General features: G+C 45.8%; 2 protein-coding genes across 4 annotated transcripts; one reads left to right on the top strand and one right to left on the bottom strand.

Annotated features, from left to right (window-relative positions):
• Positions 1-656: 656 nt before the first annotated feature.
• On the bottom strand, positions 657-19781 carry TOMM20L (translocase of outer mitochondrial membrane 20 like). Of its 3 annotated transcripts, none has more exons than XM_012930478.2 (5): positions 19593-19780; positions 19438-19481; positions 16920-17001; positions 12392-12534; positions 657-824 (listed from the first exon to the last, which is right to left on the bottom strand). In XM_012930478.2, the coding sequence occupies exons 1-5, from the start codon at positions 19726-19728 to the stop codon at positions 756-758; spliced, it is 474 nt and encodes a 157-aa protein (XP_012785932.2). In that variant the 5' UTR covers positions 19729-19780; the 3' UTR covers positions 657-755. The 3 variants fall into 3 exon arrangements, with proteins under 3 accessions (XP_012785932.2, XP_004597679.3, XP_058522482.1); XM_004597622.3 differs by lacking the exon at positions 657-824 and adding an exon at positions 11575-11711; XM_058666499.1 differs by lacking the exon at positions 657-824 and adding an exon at positions 11641-11923 and having other exon boundaries at positions 19593-19781.
• Positions 2336-11495, top strand: TIMM9 (translocase of inner mitochondrial membrane 9). The gene is made up of 4 exons (XM_004597614.3): positions 2336-2413; positions 9694-9758; positions 10052-10147; positions 11071-11495. Exons 2-4 carry the CDS (start codon positions 9720-9722, stop codon positions 11203-11205), a joined length of 270 nt encoding a protein of 89 aa, XP_004597671.1. The 5' UTR covers positions 2336-2413; positions 9694-9719; the 3' UTR covers positions 11206-11495.
• Positions 19782-21522: the final 1741 nt, after the last annotated feature.

Here is a 21522-nt window from a genome sequence, read left to right as displayed (position 1 = left end):
GACCCTCGGCCCCCGTCCTGTTCCCGGCGTCGGCCGCAACCGTCGGAGCTCGAGTATGGTCTCGCTTTCTCTGTCCTCGGAGTCGGGGGTTCGCGGGCTGCGGGAGGGCTGCGGGCTGCGGCCCGGCGAGGTGCGGGGCTGTGCGGGGGGCTCCCGTGCGGGGCTTGGGCCGGGCCGCGCGTCCCGGGGCTGCGGCTGGCTCCCCGCGAGCCTTCTCCCTCGGACCGAGCGGGCTGCGGGAGGCCAGGGCTTGTTTGAGGATAGCACGCAGGAGACTCGAGCTGTCGGGCGGGGAGAGGACCCACCCCGACACCCCGTCCCTCTCCTCGTTTTCGGGAAGGCGGCTCCTGAGTCCTTCAAGTGGAAGCGAATGTAAGCTTAAAAACGTGCAAAGGGACCTCAAGGGCCCAACCTTGACGGCTTGGACTCATCCTTTTTTAGCTCTCGCAGTATTTTCTCCGCCGTGGCGGGACTCTTTGGGCTCTGTCTATGAGCATTGTTAGGAGGGCGATGTTGTCGGAGCTGCGAGCAACCTTGGGGATGAGGCTTAGATGGAAAAGCAGAGACCTTGTCTGCCCTTAGGATCTCAGGTCCCACAGCGGGCTGGACTCATTCAGACTTTAGGCCAATGACCCTGGCGGCCCGGGAATCAAAACGCTGGCTCACAACAGGTTTATTCTTTTCACCTTTGTGTTAACAGTTTTTAAGACTATATTTGCTTTTTCTTTTCCATTCTTTCTACATACACGTACACTTTATCTGCCCAACTCTTGGCAATATTTGGAGCCTCCAGGAGCTTTAATCCTAAATTCTTCAGGAGATACCTTTAAAAAGAAAAAAAAAATATTTATTTCAAAGGCAGAATTACAGACAGGAAAGACACACACTGGGATTTTCCATGCCCGGGTTCACCCTGGGCCAGGCCGAAGCCAGGAGCGCTTGCAGGTCTCCCACGAGGGCGCAGGGGCCTACACAGTGGGGTTCTCTTCCACTGCCTTCCCAGGCACGGTGACATTACCACTATACTACAGTACAAGCCCCAATTATGCCTTTTTTTTTTTTTATCATTCATTGATTTGAAAATCAGAGCTGTAAGAGAGGGAGCGACGGGAGTTCCGTCTGGTGGTGACTACCGGATCTGTCAGTGCTAACCCGCCTTGGAGGTGCGCTGAGCCCACAGGTACCGCGCATCCTCAGTGTGGTGTGTCTGTCACTCAGTCGTTTCTTGACCCACTGAATGATCTTTGCTTGCATGGCAACAAGTGCCAGCTGCCAGTACCAGTGCCCCAGGGACCAGGAGAACCCCAGTGGCCATGTCCGAGGACGTGAGGACACTCAGCGAGGGGGAGCCGAGTCAGCAGTCAGCCTGTGGCTGCAGAATTCCTGCAGATCTGCAAGTCACTGGAAAATGTCTGTGGGTTTTCCTGATGTAATGATGTTTGCCTGAATTTTCTTTTTTTAAGATTGACTTATTTATGTATTTATTTGAAAGAACTGCAGTGAACAGAGGAAAAGATAGACTCTTGTACCCACTGGTTCACTCCCCGAGTGGTCGGAGTGGTGAGGACTGGGCCAGGAGGGAGCCAGCAGCTTGGGACCCTGTTCAGGTCTCCCACATGGCTGCAAAGGTCCACACGTGGGCCATCTTGCGATGTTTTTCCAGGCACGTTAGCAGGGAGCTGCACTGACTCACGGTGGCCGGCATGGGCTGCTGCTGACACATGCAGCAGCTTCGCTCCGTGCGCCACAGTGCCAGTCTGGAATTCATTGTTTTCAGGAACCTAATCTAGTTTGCTCTTCTAGTAACTGAATTTTCAGTCTGACAAGAAAAGTGATTTAGGGAAGGAACCAAGTGTACTGAAGAAGGGAAATGTAGTTAAAATGAAGAAGATATAACTGTAGCACACCAAAAGAAAAAAAATGTTTTTTGGAGTTAGCGGAAAAAGGATGAGACATGCCATGCATTACGTAAGGGGATGGTAGTCGTCACGATCCCAGATAGTGACGTAATGAAAACGGATCCGGAAGGTAAGCCCTAGCTGTCCCACTTACTGAGTAAAGTCAGGAAAGCATGTTTAGTTGTATTTCTGAGCCTGCTTTCCTGGAGTAGCAGAAGAGCTGTAAGTGTAATATGTACTTCTCACATGGAAAAGGCAAGGATAGCATGACATGTAAAAAAAAAAGTGCTAAATTATAACTTCACAATAGAGGGAATTAGTTTCAATTACTAGAAAGGAAAGCTTTTCATGATTTTGGCAACAGAAGTTAAGTTTTTGTGTAAAGAATGCACCCCCATCATGTCATTTTACTCCCCTGACTTTCAGATGTAAAATCAGAGCTCTCCGGAGACATTCAAGTCAAGGTCGGACAACCGCTTTTCCAGAACAGAGAAGAAACTCATGCATCAAAAAAGGTCGGAGCCTTATGATAAGATCTCCCTTGACTACTTTTAAGATTTATTTTTTCTTCATTGGAAAGGCAGATATACAGAGAGGAGGAGATGTATAAAGATCTTCCGTCCGCTGGGTCACTCCCCGAGTGGCCACAACGGCCAGGGCTAAGCCAGGAGCTGCTTCCCCGTCTCCCATGTGGATGCACAGTCCCAGGCCTTGGGCCGTCCTCTACCACTTTCCCAGGCCTCAAGCAGGGAGCTGGATAGGAGCCAGAGCAGCCAGGACACAAATCGGTGCACATATGGGATCCCACAGGTTTGCAAGGTTTTCCCACAGGGTGCAAGGGCAAGCACTTTAACCACTAGGCTATTGCACCAGGCCCCTCCCTTTAGTATTAAGCTCTCTGGTTCTACAACACTTGTTTGGCCCAGAAATCCCTTGGTGTTGCTAAACCGGGTGTGGTAGGATTTTCCTATCCCATCAGTCCCCGTGTTTCAGACTTCACCAGAGGGTAGTTCTGATTGGGTATTTGCCTCTACACTAGCACATGTTTGCTGTAGTATCTGGAAACTGGGATCAAACCAAGGAAAGCCACGTTGTACAACCACTTTTCTCTCCAATAGGTGTTTGCGTGCCTGTTGGATTTTTGTCAACTAAATTTAGGATTAATTCATTACACAAGAATGGCGCTATAGACAACCTCAAACGAGCCAGGAAATGTAGAAATCATTTGTCCTCTGTCATCTGCAGTGTTTTCTGACAACGCTGGATGTAGTGCACATTCTGAATGTTGATGACTAGAGAAAGTAGCTGTGCAGATTTAGGCAGACTTAGAAAATTGATATTAGTTCTTGTGTTCAAGTGTAGTACTGAATGGTATTTGTAGAAATATATAATGAGATTATTGTAGAGAACACGAAACATATCACAGCACTGGTATTTGAGTAGAACAATTATTAATCTCCTTTTCTAAACTCCCAATAAAGGACATATTACTCGAACAATACAATAAACTTTATTTTTTCTTTGTTATTAAAGATTTATTTTTATTGGAAACGCAGATTTGCAGAGAGATGAGGAGACAGAAACATGTTCCATCTTTTGGCTCACTGCCCAAATGGCCACAAGGGCCACAGTGGCCTGAGCTGAGCCAGTCCGAAGCCAGGAGCCGAGAGCTGCTGCTGCTGCTTCTCCCACATGGGCGCACAGTCCCAAGGCCTGGGCCATCCTCAGTTACTTTCCTAGGCCGTAAGTGGGGAGTTGGATGGCAAGTGGAGCAGCCAGGACATGAACGGCACCAATATGGAATGCTGCTCTGTGCAGGCACAGGGTTAGCCAGTTAAGCCATCGTGCTAGTTCCCATAATACAGTTTTAAGGAATTTATATTAGAAGACAATACCAGCATTCTGGTATAGTGGGTACAGACACTACCTGCAGTGTTAGCAAGCTGTATGGGTACCATTCCATGCCCTGCTGTTCTGCTTCTAAGTTAGCTACTAGCTAATGACCTGCTGGTGACCCGGATGGAGCTCATTTAAGGAAAGGCAATCCCGGTCAACACCACTCTGGGTGCTGCTCATCTACCCCAGAGGCGGCCTTCATCAGTCATCATGAACTCCTCGGAGGGGAGGCGGGAGGAGGCCAGCGCAGGGGACCAGCCTCTGACCCTTAGACAACCTGAACAATAGTGTAACTTTCTGCCTCTGACCTCTAGTTACCCTAGGTTGAAAAAGTCAGTAAAAGCCATCATTTTAACGTAAAGAAATAGAAAAATAAAAACAAAAAAAGACAACCAGATTTTGGCATTATGATTAGCACTATGTAAATTCCCAAGGTGTAATAAGAAAGTCAGGTGTGCGTGCATTTTTAGGGTGAAATGTAGGAAGTTTGGTTTGCTGGATGTCCTAAAGTTGAGGGAGTAGGTTGTGCTGGTCCACGATCTAGTGAAGGGCCCGCGGGCCTCGGGGAAGACTGCTAGCCTGGCTCCTTCAAGGGTTTTTGTTTGTTTTAAGATTTGTTTAGTTACTTATTTTTATTAGAAAGTCAATATACAGAGAGTAGGGAAGACAGAGAGGAAGATCTTCTGTCTGAAGATCCACTCCCCCAAATGCCACAACAGCCAGAGCTGAGCCAATCCGAAGCCAGGAGCCAGGAGTTCCTCCGGGTCTCCCACGCGGGTGCAGGGTCCCAAGGCTTTGGGCTGTCCTCGACTGCTTTCCCAGGCCACAAGCAGGGAGCTGGATGGGAAGTGGAACAGCCGGGATGTGAACCAGTGCCCATAAGGGATCCCGGCGTGTGCAAGGCAAGGACTTCAGTCAGTAGGCTACTGTGTTGGGCCCTAAGATTTGTTTATTTTTATTGGAAAGGCAGATTTACAGAAAGAAAGATCTTCCATCTATTGGTTCACTACCCAAGTAGTTGCAACAGTCCAAAGCCAGGAGCTACTTCTGGGTCTCCGACATGTGTGCAGGGTCCCAAGGCTTTGGGCCAACCTCCACTGCTTTCCCAGGCCACAGGCAGGGACCTGGATGGAAAATGAAGCAGTCGGAGACCAACACAGCAGCCTAGTGGCTAAAGTCTTGCCTTGCATACCCCAGGATCCCATATGGGCGCCGGTTCCCATCCAGCTCCCTGCTAGTGGCCTGGGAAGCAGGTTGAGGACGACCCAAAGCCCTGGGACTCTGTACCCACGTGGGAGACCCGGAAGAGGCTCCTCCGGACTTCAAATCAGCTCAGCTCCAGCCATTGTGTCCACTTGGGGAGTGAATCGGCGGACAGATCTTCCTCTTTATCTCTCCTCCTCTGTTTATTTACCTTTCCAATATTAAATAAATAAATCTTTTAAAAAGAAATAAATAGAGATTGCAGCAGTTGGGACACAAACCAGCACCCATATGGCATGTCCAGTGCTTGCAAGGCAAGGATTTGTCCACTAGGCTACTGTACCACGTCCTATTTGGGTTTTTGTTTTTGGAAAGGCAGATCAGATTTACAGAGGAAGGAGAGACAGAAAGATCTTACCTACTCCACATTGGCTGGAGCTGAGCCAATCCAGAGCCAGGAGCCTCCTCCTGGTATCCCTCGTGGTTGTATGGGTGCAGGGTCCCAAGGCTTTGGGCCGTCTTGGACTGCTTTCCCAGGTCACAAGCAGGGAGCTGATGGGAAGTGGAACAGCTGGGATGTGAACCAGTGCCCATATGGGATCTTGGCACAAGGAAGGTGAGGATTTAGCCGTTGAGCCACATTGCTGGGCCTTTGTGCAGAACAATAATTGCTTGGGATTCCAAAAGATCTCCATGTAGGAGTTCTGCTAACAACAGTTGCCATGCTGCATCATGCACTTTTTTCCTGCCAAAAAAAGCCCGAGTAAGAGAGCTCTTCCATTTTTCTGGTTCACTTCTCCAATTGCTGCAGCAACCAGGGCTGCTCCAGGTGAAGCCAGAGCCAGGAAGTGCATCCTTGTCTCCCACATGGGTGGATGGACCCAGGCACATGCCCCGTCTTCTGCTTCCTTCCCAGGCTGCTGAGGAAAGGCTGGAGCCGGCGGCGCAGCTGGGACTGGGCCCAGCACCCGAGTGTGGGACACCAGCCTGGTCAGCAGCAGCTGAGCTTGCCGTGCCTCAGTGCCAGTCTCTGCATGTGCCCGCTGTGGCAGATGAGAACGCGGTACAGGCACTGTCGGGAGCTGGATGGCACACTGCAGTAGGCAGGCTTTTGGTAGTGGCTTTTTTCATGCACCATTATTTTCAGGCTGTTGTATATATTGATACTCCATCCTTATTACTGCCGATTAGTACTCTGGATTAAACCATGCAGCCACTGAAGAGCACCTGGTATTTCTCCAGTCTCCATTTTCCTTTACTTTCCGAGACAACTATTAGCTCTTCTACATCACTCTCATGGCCCAGGGTAGTCAGTACCTGTTAATTGCCTTTTGTCATTCAGTTTGAAATATTCCTAGTTCATATTGTGAGGGTGTTTTGTGGGTTTTGTTTGTTTGTTGTAATCTGGCTATTTTGCACATTTTGTGAGATTTAGTGAAACCACCTGAGTGTGCTCCATCAGCAGTCGGGGTGGGGGGACACTAGAGCGGCCTCTCACTTCTCCCTCCACAGTGAGCCCCTGGTCCCTCCAAGGGGCTGGGGGGGATGGAGAGGCTCCTCGCTGCTGCTCACGTGGCCTCCAGATGCCACAGGGCAGTGCCATCTGGATTTCAGCGGGGCTTCCTTCAGTGCTTACAGGGAAGGGAGTATAGTGGCTCCGGTTTCCACCAGCACTCAGTGTGGGAGCAGAGATGGGCTCCTGCGGGGTCTGCTGGCCAGACTCTGGGAGCTGTGTTGGAGCACACCATTTATGGACGGTGGAACAGCTGATGGACAGGGATGAAGCCCACTGTGTGTGTGTTTCCCTGTCAAAAATGTTGTGCCTTGCAGGCTGCTTTTGTCCTGGTTCTCTGACTGGCACTGCCAGGCTTTGGGGGACAGTTTCTGACTCCCCAGCTCCCCGCTGGCATTGGCAGCTTGCCAGGTACTTCAGCTCCAGGTTCTGTAGCAGACAGAAAACACTAGAAAACGTGCTTCTCAAGTCCTGGGACCCTGTGTCCATGTAGCCCCTTCTCTCCACCTTGTTTTCTTACGTGTGTTTCATAGACCATCCCAGGAAAAGAAAAACAGGTCTGCCCCACCTTGTGGACACACAGTGCCTGGTGTCCCCATGGTCCTAAAGCAGCACACAGCCCCCTGGGCATTTAAATGCTTATGAATAGAATTAACACCTGCTAATTAATTTCAATTGTAACTGCTAAGGTTCCAGATTCTAATGTGAAGTGAAGCGGTTGAGGTGAGTATTCCCTGACTTGGATGAGCTGAGGGGTCTGCAGTGGATAGTCTCTTACTGGAACGTGCGAGTGCTGCTTGTCACAGCAATAGCTGAAACACTGGGACTGTGAGTTAATTGAGTGGGTTACAGGGAGCTTACATACTAAAACAAAACAAGACGCCGTTTATAAAGCTCTGAAGCTAAATGGTTGTAAGAGCATTCTTAGTCACTTCGTTGTCCGGAGAACACTAGTGTGAATGTTGGAGTGCACTGGGATCTTTGCTGGGTCGTTTGTTCCGTGTTACAGTCCAGTGGCGTACATAAGGGAGTTGTGGTACAAAAGGCAGTTGAAACCCTGTGAGTACTAACCAAAGTATTGGCTAACGTACAGGTAATGACATTTGTATTCATCATCACTCAACACTACGGCTGTGCCATCGGAGTGAGAACTAGCCTTCATGGAGGGAAGAGCTGGTACTCTCCTGTGCGAAACAGAGGAAGTGCCTTTTAAAACTATCTAATTACCATAAAATCATGTAAAGAAACAGAAAGGAGGGCAGGATATATGCACACAGGCGGGGTGTCCGCCTGATGGGAGTGACAGGATGGAATCACCATGGATTGCATGCTTGTTCTTCGAGAAAGGATGCTACTTACTCCATGATGGTGCCATACAGTTGTATGCTAAAATTGAGCTTCCTACTTATTTTCAGCTCCTTGGAAGCTTCATAGAAATTTCCTGCTTTTCACAGCATCTAAAGACACTAAAAAGTCACACTCAGTTTATTTTCATGTGTGTTATCAGGGAACTCAAAGCTAAATATGAAACACCATAACACGTTAGCCTACCCTGCCCTTCATTTCTGTTTCCTTTTACTTTCTGTTTAATTTCCATGTGAAGCAGCTTTTTTAAAAATAACATTATTTCTCATAAGATATTCTATCTAGGATAGTGTAAACAGTGATGGGCTGGCACACATGTACACCTGTCTTACGTTTAGCATATGTGCAAACTTCAGTAATCCACAAAGATATTTTTTCTTGTCTTCCCTCTTCTGTCAACCCAGGTTCGATAGATCATAAGTATCTGAGGAATTTCTGATTGTCCTACTGGAATTGTACGCTATATATAACTGCCATAACTTTAGAGTTTTTTGGGATCTGTAGCTATCTTCCATATGGGTTGTTCATTGGTAATTGATGGTGTTAACAGTAGAACCTTTGCACTTCTTAGGTCATTAAAATGAAAAAAGATGGGCCCGGTGGCGTGGTCTAGCGCCTAAAGTCCTTGCCTTGAAAGCCCCGGGATCCCATATGGGCGCCGGTTCTAATCCCGGCAGCTCCACTTCCCATCCAGCTCCCTGCTTGTGGCATGGGAAAGCAGTTGAGGACGGCCCAATGCTTTGGGACACTGCACCCGTGTGGGAGACCCGGCAGAGGTTCCAGGTTCCCGGCATCGGATCGGCGCAGCACCGGCCGTTGCGGCTCACTTGGGGAGTGAATCATCGGACGGAAGATCTTCCTCTCTGTCTCTCCTCCTCTGTGTATATCTGGCTGTAATAAAATGAATAAATCTTTTAAAAAAAAAAAAAAAAAAAATGAAAAAAGATCATTAGTAACAATCAAATTAACTGAAGTGAGTTTAGGAGATACTAGAAATTGTTTGCTTTCTTTTATAACTTTACAAGGCCTGGAGCTTTAACAAATGTCGTTGCAAGATGGTAGAGTAAAATTTCTTGAAACTAGAAGTTTAGGTACAAGGCCTTTAAATCTCCTCCTTAGAATTAGGAAATTGGGCTTGGCAGCGTGGCCTAGTGGCTAAGGTCCTTGCCTTGATCCCATATGGCCGCTGGTTCTAATCCCGGCAGCTCCACTTCCTCTCTATCTCTCCTCCTCTCAGTATATCTGACTTTGTAATAAAAAAAAAAAAAAAAAAAAAAAAAATGTTTATAAAAAAAAAAAAAAAAAAGAATTAGGAAATTAATTCTAAAGGATAAGGTTCTGTTATCATTAATGATCTGTAAGATTTGGATGCCCTCGGGCCCGGCACAATAGCGCAGTGGTTAAAGTCCTTGCCTTTAACACGCCGGGATCCCATATGGGTGCCGGTTCTAATCCCGGCAGCTCCACTTCCCATCCAGCTCCCTGCTTGTGGCCTGGGACAGCAGATGAGGACGGCCCAAAGCCTTGGGACACTGCACCCACGTGGGAGACCTGGAAGAGCTCCTGGCTCCTAGCTTCGGATTGGCTCAGCTCCGGCCGTTGCGGCTCACTTGGGGAGTGAACCATCGGACGGAAGATCTTCCTCTCTGTTTCTCCTCCTCTCTATATATCTGCTTTTCCAATAAAAATAAATAAATCTTTAAAAAAAAATTTGGATGCCCTCTAATTCCATAAAGTATAATGTATAAATATGAATAATGATTATCTCACTCTTTAGCTATAAACATTTACAAGTCGACAAACTTTTTTTTTAATCAGGTGACTGATACACATACGAAAAGAGTATGGCTGGACAAATACCAGAATCTGATCAAATAAAGCAGGTAAGGTATTCTAATACAGGGAAAGGCTTTCACTGCTAACCATGTCGGTTGGTGAGCTTGCAAAGTAAACTTTTGTACTCTAGTGGACGTTAAGTGATATGAAGCATATATGTTATTCATCTGACTAGTAATCGGGAAAATAAATATTCAGTTAAAAGCTGTATCTGTGGATGATATATACCTTTTCAAGTTAGCAAAAGAATGTCATCAGATATTTTATCAATATTTAAAGTTTCAAAAATTTTTTGTTTTAAAAGCCAAATATCAAAAAGACTTTTCTGATCTGCTTGTAGTTTAAGGAATTTCTTGGAACCTACAATAAACTTACAGAAACCTGTTTTATGGACTGCGTTAAAGATTTCACAACTAGAGACGTAAAGCCTGAAGAGGTACGGAAGTGCTGCTCACTGCAAACTCTGACTGGCCTGAACAACAGTCCCTTAACTAGTTCGTGTATCCCACTAGTTACAGAAATGTGGCTGCTTGGTAGAGCCCAAAGAACCAAGCTCCCACGGGCTTGGGCTTTAACCAGGCCACACTTGACAGTCACTTTGTACCAAGGTAACATTTCTGGGGAAGATGCCTGGGGCTGCCGGGTTACTGCTCGCTAGCAAACATTCTAAATAAGTCACCTTGGGTCATGCTGCCCTAGTGAGAGAAAATTGAGAAAGCCCAGAAAACCTGGGTTCACTTTGGAAAATTGCAAATCTTAGCTTTCAGTGTTCCTACCTGAACGGTCATGATTTAATCAAAATTATTTAAAATTCCTCCGTAGAGAGATGTTGATAAACATTCATGCCAAAAACCTAACATAACCAATAATTAGTAAGTACTGGTAAATAACTAACAAAGTTTAGGAGAGATAATAAGTGTAAAACTGCTAAAAAGTAGAAGGTTGAGAAGTTAAAAATGTTGAGAATGGAGTTTTTTATTAACAGGAACTCACTACTGTGATTTTATATATATATACATATGATTCTATTTTAACTGTAAATAAAGGGATAGGAGGGTCAGATTTCAGTTTGTATTGACACAGGCTTGAGAGTCTAGTCCAGAAGGTTTTTGAAGGCAGGAACTTCCCATTGTCCTTAATGCCTGGGAAACTAGTGCATTTAGTATATATTAATTCTTTTCTGTCAGTAAAGATGTCAACAAATGAAAGTGACAGTCAGTTGCAACCAGTTAATACTACTTAACTCTCAGATATATACAAAGAAAAGCAAAACACCCCTGGCTGTTCTTTTAGAGTACATGAATTTGTAAAAACTTACATTTTTCTATTGTCTCTTGAATTTTTCCTTCTCATTTTTAGACTACCTGTTCAGAACATTGTTTACAGAAATATTTAAAAATGACACAGAGAATATCCATGAGATTTCAGGAATATCATATCCAGCAGAATGAAGCACTGGCAGCCAAAGCAGGCCTGCTCAGCCAGCCCCGATAGACAAGTCCTGACGGGTGGACTTTGGGTGAGAGATTGCCAACCAGGGGTTGCCCTGAAAATGAGGATTCCTCTGCCAAGAGCCCCTGAAAGCAGTAGGTACCATGAGAAACCATCTGTCATGGCTGACCAACAAAGGAGACCACTGGAGAAACAAAAATTGCTGTTCATCAGAAGTAACTGAAATAGAAGGTTTTACTCTTGAATAAAAATGATAGGATGCCACATTTTGTTGAGGCCTTATAATGCAGCAGTTTGGTCACTTGATTAGAAAAATAAACCATCATTTATTCGATTGTGACTGTTAATTTTCAAGCAAAATATGTGTTCAATCATGTAAAAGATATGAAAAAGTTTATTACAAAAGTAAAATAAATGGAAATATCACTGAGCAGTTGTTTATACTCTAGAATACCATAGCATTCTGACTGGACCGTGGGTACGCTGAACGTTTCTCACGCACGACCATCCTCCAATTACTCCTGAGCATTCATGTCTGCCTCAAATTGCTGGTAAATACACAAAACGTTTGTGGATCATTCCAATGTACACTTCTTGGGTCAGAGTAGACATCACACATTCTCGTCTAGCTGCGTTTCACGTCTTCAGCACACACCCTGCCCTGTGCTAGCTGGCAGGGGTTTAAGAACTGGCCGTTTGTGCTCTGATGGCATCTGTGGCGTTGAGGGTGGTTCAGAAGGCCAAGGTCCAACATGAATGACTGCAGGATTGACCAGTGATACACATGCAGTTCAGCCTCGGCCAGAACACGTGACCAGTGAGCCAAAGGGAAGGCACTATCTGTGGCTAATGAATTTTGAGAAGAATTCAAACATTTGTAGGAAATTCTAGTTGATACATTAAGCGTATCAATAAATGCAAATATAATAAACGTACTGAATTGACTAATACATGGATTTCATCTGATATCAAACTGCTTTGCTTGGTCATGTTAGTGGGAGTAAAATTATCAGTCTCCCTAATGCTGAAATGTTGCAGCATGTATATGCAGTATTTAACAAATATACAACTCATTATATTAAAAGAAAAGTGAAAAGATAGTTGTTTCATTATGAGGCAAGAAGAGCTCCAAAAGTTTCAAAGATTTTACTTAAAATTTTGGGCAGTTCAAACACATTGCTATTCCATTTACTGGGAATTTCACAATGGAAATTAAATCTGTACTTACCTGGAAAATAAGGGGAATTCTCTGCAGCAACATCTCAAATACCTTGGAAGGGAGTGTGTATCTGTAAACCCTGAGGAGTTCGCGTGGTTGGCCACACAGTAAAAGGGCATTAGTGAGATGTTCAACCCCCATTCCGTGCTGTCCTGAAACAGACAGGTGGGTTTAAACCAAAATTTTAGAGTTCTTTAAAATACACACTGCAAATTACCAAGAAACAATAAGCATTAAAAAGATAACACTAAAGAAGCACTGTTTGGATGAATCTGGTGGCGTCAGGAACAAGATCACTCGTGTCTGGGGAAGTGCTGTGCATGTTAGTGCTGCTCAGCACTGCTGCGCCTTGCCACATTCCTCTGCACCGAGTCTGGCAGGGGACGGGTCCTGGGGGTTCCTTTGTACTTTTTATTTCAGTATGATTAGTGTGATTTTAGTATTTTTGAAGTCGTTTGTATGCTTTGTGAAATATGGATTAAATGTTTGATGTTCCAGCTGCATTAAACTTTTTAAAAATCCCCTAGGCCTGGCACAATAGCTCAGTTGGCTAGTCCTCCTCTTGCAAATGCTGACATTACAAATGTGCACCAGATCATGTCCCTGCTGCTCTGCTTCCCACCCAGCTGTCTGCCAGTGGCCTGAGAAAGCAGTAGAAGGTGGCTCAAAAGCCTCGGGCCTACATCTTACACCTGCATAACAGACTAGACGAAGCTCCTGTCTTCAGATCGGCTCAGCTCTGGCCGCTGAGACCGTGTAGTAAGTGAGCCAGCACACGGAAGATCTTTCATTGTCTCTATAAATCTGCCTATCAAATAAAAATAAATCTTTCCTGAAAATAAGTTCCTTTATCAAAGAGTTTGAACAAATTTAGTGTAGCATGAATTACGTGCCCACAGGAAAATGATCATAATGAACTTTGATTTCTAAGTAGAGCTTTTATATAAGTTTTAGGATGGCTGACTATACAGTAACAATGGAAATTACTGTCTTAAGTTATAAAATGCAATGACTTGGTTTCACTTCCTTCCTTTCACTTTTGGGAGTCATCAAGATCAGTGAAATGGAAGATAAGCTTCAGGAACAGGATCTGGAATGCTACACTGTGGGATCTTTAAGCTTGAGTGTCTTGCGTCATGCATTAACACGGGAGGTGAATTCTGACCTACTTACTGTAGCAATCTTGACAGACTTAGGTAATACAGTAAGTCAAAATACTTTTGATTAGACTGAACTTTTTAAAGGGAGAAAAAAATGCCAGCTGCCAGGACTGGCAGTGCCAACAATCAGATACATTCAATTTGGTCAGTTAAGTCAGTCGACACATTCACACCAACTTCTCAAATTTCAGTCAAAATTGGCCCTATGAACCTATAACTACAGGACCATAGTTGAGGTGGGTACAGAACTACATTCTACCTACAGCAAAGTACTAACAGAAGTCATGGTGGAGGAGAGTGGGGCGGGTTGAGATGACAGAAAAGTACAACACAGATCTCAAGGGTTGGATTTGTATCTCAGAAACCTAGGGAGACTTTAAAAATCTTACTGAGTCCTACCGCTGGAGATTTCAATACAGGCAGCCACCGCCTGCACCGCTGGCTTCCAATGTGGATACCAGTTCATTCATGCACAAGCTGTTCCATTTCCCATTCAGCTGCCTGCTACTGGCCTGAGTAAGGCCCAAGTGCTTAGTCCCTGTCACCCATGTGGGAGATCCAGATGAGGCTCCTGGCGCAGCCCAAGGCACTGTGGCCATCTAGGGAGTGAACCAGTATGGAATATCTGTCTCCCCTTCTCTGTAAATCAAGACTTCAAATAAATCTTTCAGAAAAGAAAAAAGCAGCCAGCATTGAGGACTGCATCATAAAGTCTGGAAGTATATATAGCCCTTAGAAAGTCAATCAGCTTGGGAGGGCTTGTGAAGTGGCTCACCAGGCTAATCCTCTGCTTGTGGCCTGGGAAAGCAGCAGAAGATGGCTCAAGTCCTTGGGCCCTTGCACCCAGGCGGGAGGCCCAGATGAGGTTCCTGGCTTCAGATCAGTTCAGGTCTGGTCGTCGTGGCTGTTTGGGGACTGAGTCAGTGGACAGAGGACCTTCTCTTTGTCCTCTGTAAAGTCTGCCTTTTGAATAGGAATAAATCTTTTTAAAACTGTTTTCTTTTTTGTTTTAAAATTTACTTATTCTTATTGAAAAGTCATGTACAGAGAGGAGGAGAGACAGATATTCTGTCTGATGATTCACTCCCCAAGCAGCCGCAATGGCTGGAGTGAACCCAATCTGAAGCCAGGAGCCAGGAGCCTCTTCCAGGTCTCCCACACGGGTGCAGGGTCCCAAGGCCTTGGACTGTCCTCCACTGCTGTCCCAGGCCACAAGCAGGGAGCTGCATGGGAAACAGGACTGCTGATATTAGAACCAGTGCCCGTATGGGATCCTGGCATGTGCAAGGTGAGGACCTTAGCTGCTAGGCTACCACACTGGGCCCGGAATAATAAATCTTAAAACCTACTAAAGGGTTCATAGAAAAATATTATCCCTTTTAGAAAATAAAGGGTCCAAACTTTATAATTTTTGTTCTAATCTTAATGTTTGTAATTTATCCTCTTCTAAATATAACGGTACATGATTGTTCCTAATGTTAAGTAGGAATAACTTGATTTATAAATCAGAAAAAAATTTTTTAAGATTTTTAATTTTTATTGGAAAGTCAGATCACAGAGAGAAGGAGATGCAGAGAGAAAGATCCTCCTTGCTGGTTAACTCCTCCAGCAGCCTCAACAGCCAAAGCGAGCCAATCCACAGCTAAGAGCTTCTTCCCGGTCTCCCACACAGGGATGCCAGCGCGTGCAAGGTGAGGATTTAGGCACTAGGCTACCGCACCAGGCCCTGATTTACAATTTAAAATTTACTTCCTCATATTCATCCTAGTCCAATTCAATAAAATTTTACGTTAAAAAAGTTTTGCTTGTCTTAATCTATCTCTTTATCCAGGAAACGTTCTTATCTAAATATAAATTCATATTTTATGAGACCCCTCACATAATATGATTTGAAGGTTTCATAAAAGAATATAAAATTATAAATACAAAATTGCTAGAGGACCTCAGAAGTGAACTGTGCAGATGAAGTCAATTTCAAGTTTCACTGGGTTGTGACAACTTGTTCCTGCTTGTATCACATTCTAATAGTCTTCTCGTTAATATTTACTAAGTATTTTTAGTCCATTCAAAAAATACTTCACCTAAAAACAAAAATCAGAATGCAACGAAGTACCCAAACTTCCAGTTGTGATTGAAAGTACAAAGACCTTAAATGAATGCAACTGTTTTTCACTTCTTAAGACTCTCATGATTGTAAGCTGCCGAGTAAGCGCAAAGTCGTGGCTCTGCTAGCAGTTGTCTGCGATATTGGCTTCCTCTTTGTTTTTTGAAATCTGGGAGGATACCAGCCACTTACGGATCGAAACGTATCCTGAAAACGTGCATCAGAAGGAGGGCGAAACAGCACTGTGTGTGATAGGCGGGGAAATCGGCAACATTATGTGTGCTTACGGGTGTAATGTGTATTTACCCGTTAAAATGAGTTATCCCACACATACAGCCTCTAAATTCCTTTTCAGGGTGTTAGTACCAGAATAAGGACATTATGGTTATATGGTTGCTGTATACAGTATTCATACAATACTGTAATTAATTACCATCATTTTAATTCACAACATTGTGGAAAATTATCAAATCCATCCGAAATAACAAATCCAAGTCCACTTCATGGCCATTGTACTAAAATAGCCCCCTCCAGGCCTCATATTAAATGTAGGACATAATGGACATTCATAATGATTATGTGATCAAAAGTAATTAAGAATATCCACAGGAGAGCTGGCATTGTGGCATAGCATAAAGCTGCCTCCTGTGCTGCTGGCATCCCACATTGAGCTGGAATGTTCCCAATTGCTCCACTTCCCAATCCAGTTGTCTGCTAACAGCATAGGAAAAGCAGTGAAAAATAGCTCTACCACCTAGATGGAGATCCGAATGAAGCTTCAGGCTTGTCCTAAGCCAACACCGCCTTCGGACATCTGGGCAGCGAGCCAGCCAATGGGCCACCCTCTTCCCCCTCTCTCCATAACTCTTTCAAATAAGGAATTTTTTTTTCTTTTAAGGCTTTTAAAAATATCCTAAGAAGATTAAAAAAAAAAATAACAATCCTAAGAAAGCAGGAAGACATTTTAAAAGCAGTTAAGACTTTCAAGGTTTTGATTCTCAACACTCATTTGGAACATGTATTGCAATTCTACTTGGCAGTAGTGAGGTTTTCCCCTTAGTCGCCCCATCTGCCTTCTTCTAACACCACACACCACACAGACATGCACGCTATCTCTCAGACACTAGAGGGAGACAGTGATGAGGGAAAATGCTAGAAAAGTTTCTCTTTAACTGAAGCACGCTGGTTGACACCTGCAGCCATGAATTCTTATCAACAAATATTTCATGAACATACATGACAGTAACTTACTAAAGAACATCTAGAAACTTACCTCTAGATAGCCAAAGTTCTCCCATCTGGATCTCACGCAAGAAAACTTCCTGCAATTTTGCATTCCTTGCTGGATCCCATAACTAAAGATTCATAAAATATTTAACAATGAGTAATGAACGTTTGTATATGATTACTGAGTAAAATTATTTTCATTTAAAAAGCACATCTTGAACCTGGTCTCTAAATCCAAAATATGACAGATATCATTGTTCTTTATCAATATTTAAGATAATTTTCTAAAATGGAGTTACAGTTTTAGAATGAACGAATGACTTTAAAAAAATGTATGGTTGGGCCCGGCACTGTAGGCTAGAGGCTAAACTCCTCACCTTGCGTGCACCAGGATCCCATATGGGTGCCGGTTCTAATCTCTGCAGCCCTACTTCCTATCTAGTTCCTTGCTGTGGCCTGGGAAAGCAGTCGAGGACAGCCCAAAGTCTTGGGACCCTGCACCCACGTGGAAGACCAGGAAGAAGCTCCTGGTTCCTGGTTTCGGACTAGCTCAGCTGCAGCTGTTGCAGCCACTTGGGGAGTGAATTATTGGACTGAAGATCTTCCTGTCTCTCCTCTTCTCTGTATAGCTGACTTTCTAATAAAAATAAGAAAAATCTTTTTTAAAAAAATGTATGGTCCACTCAAAGTAGGTTGAGATGTTTGTAGTAGCTCTCATTCATAGGCACTTGGCCGGGCTCACTAAGGATGCAAAGGAGAAGTCCTGCTATGTTTAGTGTAACAAAGCCAGCCAGGCTCTTCTCCTGCCTGGGATATTAGCAGTGCCTGTCATGTGGTTGCAGCGGTTTCTCTGCCTGCCTGGTCATCCGGTTACTATCCTGTGCCTGCAAAGAAGCAATGTTGGCTTCTGTCCCCCGCACGCACGAGGACGTAGGAGGGCAGCTGGTAAATGCAGGGAGGAAGCTTTGCCCAGTTCATGAAGATGACCATGGCCACAAGATGGGCTCTTTACCGGTAGTGCGCCTAGGCCTGGGAGAAGCCCAAACTAGCCAAACTAACAACTCCACTAGTAGTCACTTCAGTTCCGGTCTTTTAGGGAGAGTCTTTGTGTTGCTTTTCTGCCAAGAATTTTCTTTTCAAAATGGGATGAGCTTGGGGACAGGCGAGTGGCTAACAGTTCTATCTTTCAAACGCCTGTCAACAGATGAGCGGAGAATTCAGAGCCAGCACAGGGTCACTTCGGTCTCGGCATTAGCTAGGGACAGAAGAGCTGGACCGAGGCGCAGACGGTGACCGCTGTGCTTGGCCCCAAGGCTCAGCCACAGTACGTCAGCAGGTCCTCAGAACACAAACACATCTGGCAGAAGCTGGAAGGACAGCTCCTGGGACAAGCAGCATGTGAGATGTGGAGAGGCACGGTGAACGTTCCACAAACAAAGGACCGGCAAAGCCCAAACGTAGGGCGCATTCCACGTGATGTAAATCATTTATCTGGACCACAGTAAGGTGGACTGTGGCAACAGCAACAATGAGCAGTTATCCAAGGCCAGTTATGGAGTAGGAGGTTCATATATACACATCATTCCCAATCCTTAGCAAAATGAGGGAGCTAATGTAGAAGGCATCCATGGAAGGCTTTATTGTCAAAGGCTGGTCCTTAAGCCACAGAGTGGACAATGGAATAGAAAGGTGTTTTTTAGTGCAAATATATGTAAGCCTATATATAGGTATTTCATGCATAATTTTTTCTAACATGCATCTTCCATTAAGTTTATTTAAAAGCCCTCTCCTATTCAGAGCTGCAGTTGGGAAGGAATTGGATATAGAGTAAGAACTGGGACAGGGAGATAAATTAGGACACTAGTACAATAGCCAGAGCAGAAGTGGTGCTCAACTGTGAATTCCAACATATGTAACAAGAAATGGTGGCTAGCACGAGGGCCCCGGCTCACTCACTCCCTAACGTGAAGGGATTCCAAACCTTGCCTGCAGCTTTTTGTCCGCCTAGTTCTGCACAAATTGGACTGCGGATTCTGAGCCACGCAGCGGGTAATGACAACAGATAAACTGAGCACCCACCTTAACAGTTCAAACCTGCAAACATGACCTGGCTTTTTGTCTTCAATTCTTGTTACATTTGCTGGTCTTCGGAGCCGCCCTGATGGCCTTACTCCTACTCGCCTAGGACGCTTCCAGGTTGGCACTGCCTACCCGAATTAGGACTGAATTCCTCCTCAACTTTCAGGTTAGAAACCAGGAATTGCTCTGCAGTAGATGTTGCCTCAGTTAAACCGGGGTCGGGTGCCAGGATGCGTTACAACTGTTCTAAAACGACGACTCAAATACCATTCTGGCAGAAAATGCAGGTGCACCCATTTCTGGGCAGTGTGGGTGTCACCGCCACCGTGCGGCGCTAGGTGTTCGCAGGGCGTCTGCTCCTATGAGCTAACTGTAAAAGCTAGAGTGAGAACTGGCACGCTGGCCGAGGACAGGCATGTCCGTCCGGAGACCGGCCTGCGCCCGCACCGCTGGGAAGCCACCCGGGCGTGTCTAAAGCTCTTCACCTGTGCGCCCCGCGCCTCCGCCCTCTGCTGTTCGGCTCTTCTCTCTGCAAACACAACGCACCGGCAGGAGGGCTGCAGCCCAGGCCGCCCAGGGCCCCGGGCGCACGTCCCCGGTCGCCCATCCCGCCCGGCGGCCCGCAGGCCGTCGCACTCACTGTCCCGCAGGCGACGCTTGAACCCGGGGTCGCCGCGCCGCTTCCTGTCGAAGTAAACACAGTAGCCCAGGAAGGCCACGGCGCCCAAGGCCGCCAGGGCAGCCAGGAGGCCCAGCCGGGAGCGGACGCAGGACATCAGGCCTCCAGCGTCCCGCGAGCCGAGCGTTGGGCGCGGGCTAGCAGTAGGGTAGGTGGCGGCCGCGAGGTCTGCGAAGACACAGGTTTGCCCAGTGGGCATGAGTGGTTTTTTTGTTTTGTTTTTAAGATTCATTTGTTTTTATTGGAAAGGCAGATTTACAGAGAGAAGGAGAGACAAAGATGTCCTATCCGCTGGTTCACTTTCCAAATGGCTGCAACGGCCAGAGCTGAGCTGATAGGAAGCCAGGAGTCAGGAGCCTCTTCAGGGTCCCCCACATGGGCACAGGGTCGACTGCTTTCCCAGGCCACAAGAAGTGAGTCAGATAGGAGGTAGCGCAGCCGGGACATGAAGTGGTGCCCATATAGGATGCTGGCTCTTGGTGGTAGAGGATTAGCATCTTGAGCCACAGCACCTGCCCTAGCATGTTTTTAACAAGCAAGTGCAATGAGTTAAGCTGTTGCTTGCCACACTGGCATCTCATGTCTAACTACGGGTTCGAGTCCCTACAACTCCACATCTGAACCAGCTTTCTGCTGATGTTTGGCCCCAGATCTTGGCTCCCTGCCACCCATGGAGTAAACCAGCTTGGGGTTCTTGGTTTTGTCCTGGCCCAGAACTGACGGTTGCAGGCACTGGGAAGCCAACCAGGGCAATATAAACGACCTTGCTTACTTTCACTTTCAGATAAGTAAACCTTCACAACAAAAAAGGCCATTTTCCCCCCTAAAATGACAATGCCATGTTGCACTGCCACCGAAGGTGTACGAGCCTTCCAGTCCCTGTGTACCAGGTCCGTGCAGGGGGTAATCCACTTTTTCCTTGTGTTCTAACAGGTATGTGGAGCACACTTACTTTGCATTTGTCTAATGCCTGGTTATGCCCAGGGACTTTGACACACTATTGTTTACAGCGGCTTTGGATTCACAACAAGATGGGAAGGGAAGCACAGACGGTTCTTCATGCTTCTTTCCCATTACCAACAGCTTTCTTACGTGGCTTTTTAAAGGTGCATTTATGTTTATTTGAAAGGCAGATTTACAACGAAAATGAAAAACAGAGAAATCCTCATCCATTTGCTCTTCAAATGGCCATGAGCACCAGAGCTGAGCCAATCTGAAGCCAGGAGCCAGGAGCTTCCTCCAGGTCTCCCACATCAGTGCAGAAGCCTCAGGACCTGGGACATACTCTACTACTTTTCCAGGTGCATTAGAAAGGAGCTACATGGGGAATGCAGAGCTGGGACTTGAACTGATGGCTTTCCAGCTACGTCACAGAACCAGCCCTTGATGTTCTTTTTGAAAATAATAAGCCAATTCTATTGTTTCAGGAGAAAATTCCACTTGGCTCATGTAGTACTATCTTTTTTTTTAGAATTTTATTTTTATTGGAAAGGCAGATATACAGAGAGGAGAGACAAAGAGGAAGATCTTTCATCCAATGATTCACTCCCCAAGTGGCCGCAGTGACTGGAGCTGAGCTGATCTGAAGCCAGGATCCAGGAGCTTCTTCTGGGTCTCTCACAGGTGCAGGGTCCCAAGGCTTTGGGTCATCCTCGACTGCTTTCCCAGGCCACAAGCAGGGAGCTGGATGGGAAGTGGAACTGCTGGGATTAGAACCGGGTGCCCATATGGAATCCCGGTGGCACGTACAAGGCAAGGACTTTAGCCGCTAGGCTATAGTGCCGGGCACTGTACTGTCTTTTTGATGTGCTGGATTATGTTAGTTCAAATTTTGTTTAGAATTAGTGCAGATATGTTCCTAAAGGATATTGGTTTTCTTTTTTTGTTTGGT

Source organism: Ochotona princeps, chromosome 6 (genome assembly GCF_030435755.1).
Source record: "Ochotona princeps isolate mOchPri1 chromosome 6, mOchPri1.hap1, whole genome shotgun sequence".
NCBI classification, from domain to species: Eukaryota; Metazoa; Chordata; class Mammalia; order Lagomorpha; family Ochotonidae; genus Ochotona; species Ochotona princeps.
Note: the sequence above shows the minus strand (reverse complement) of the source record. Positions and strands in the feature narration are given on the sequence as shown.

Excerpts from the sequence above, each read along its gene's own strand:
- TIMM9 (XM_004597614.3), top strand. The coding sequence starts at position 9,720 with ATGGCTGGACAAATACCAGAATCTGATCAAATAAAGCAG. Across the intron at positions 9,759-10,051 it reads AATCTGATCAAATAAAGCAG|TTTAAGGAATTTCTTGGAAC; the intron begins GTAAGGTATTCT and ends ATCTGCTTGTAG. Across the intron at positions 10,148-11,070 it reads GAGACGTAAAGCCTGAAGAG|ACTACCTGTTCAGAACATTG; the intron begins GTACGGAAGTGC and ends TCTCATTTTTAG.
- TOMM20L (XM_058666499.1), bottom strand. The coding sequence starts at position 19,728 with ATGTCCTGCGTCCGCTCCCGGCTGGGCCTCCTGGCTGCCCTGGCGGCC. Across the intron at positions 19,482-19,592 it reads CAAGCGTCGCCTGCGGGACA|AGAGAAGAGCCGAACAGCAG; the intron begins GTGAGTGCGACG and ends TTGTGTTTGCAG. Across the intron at positions 12,535-16,919 it reads AGAACTTTGGCTATCTAGAG|GACAGCACGGAATGGGGGTT; the intron begins GTAAGTTTCTAG and ends TGTCTGTTTCAG.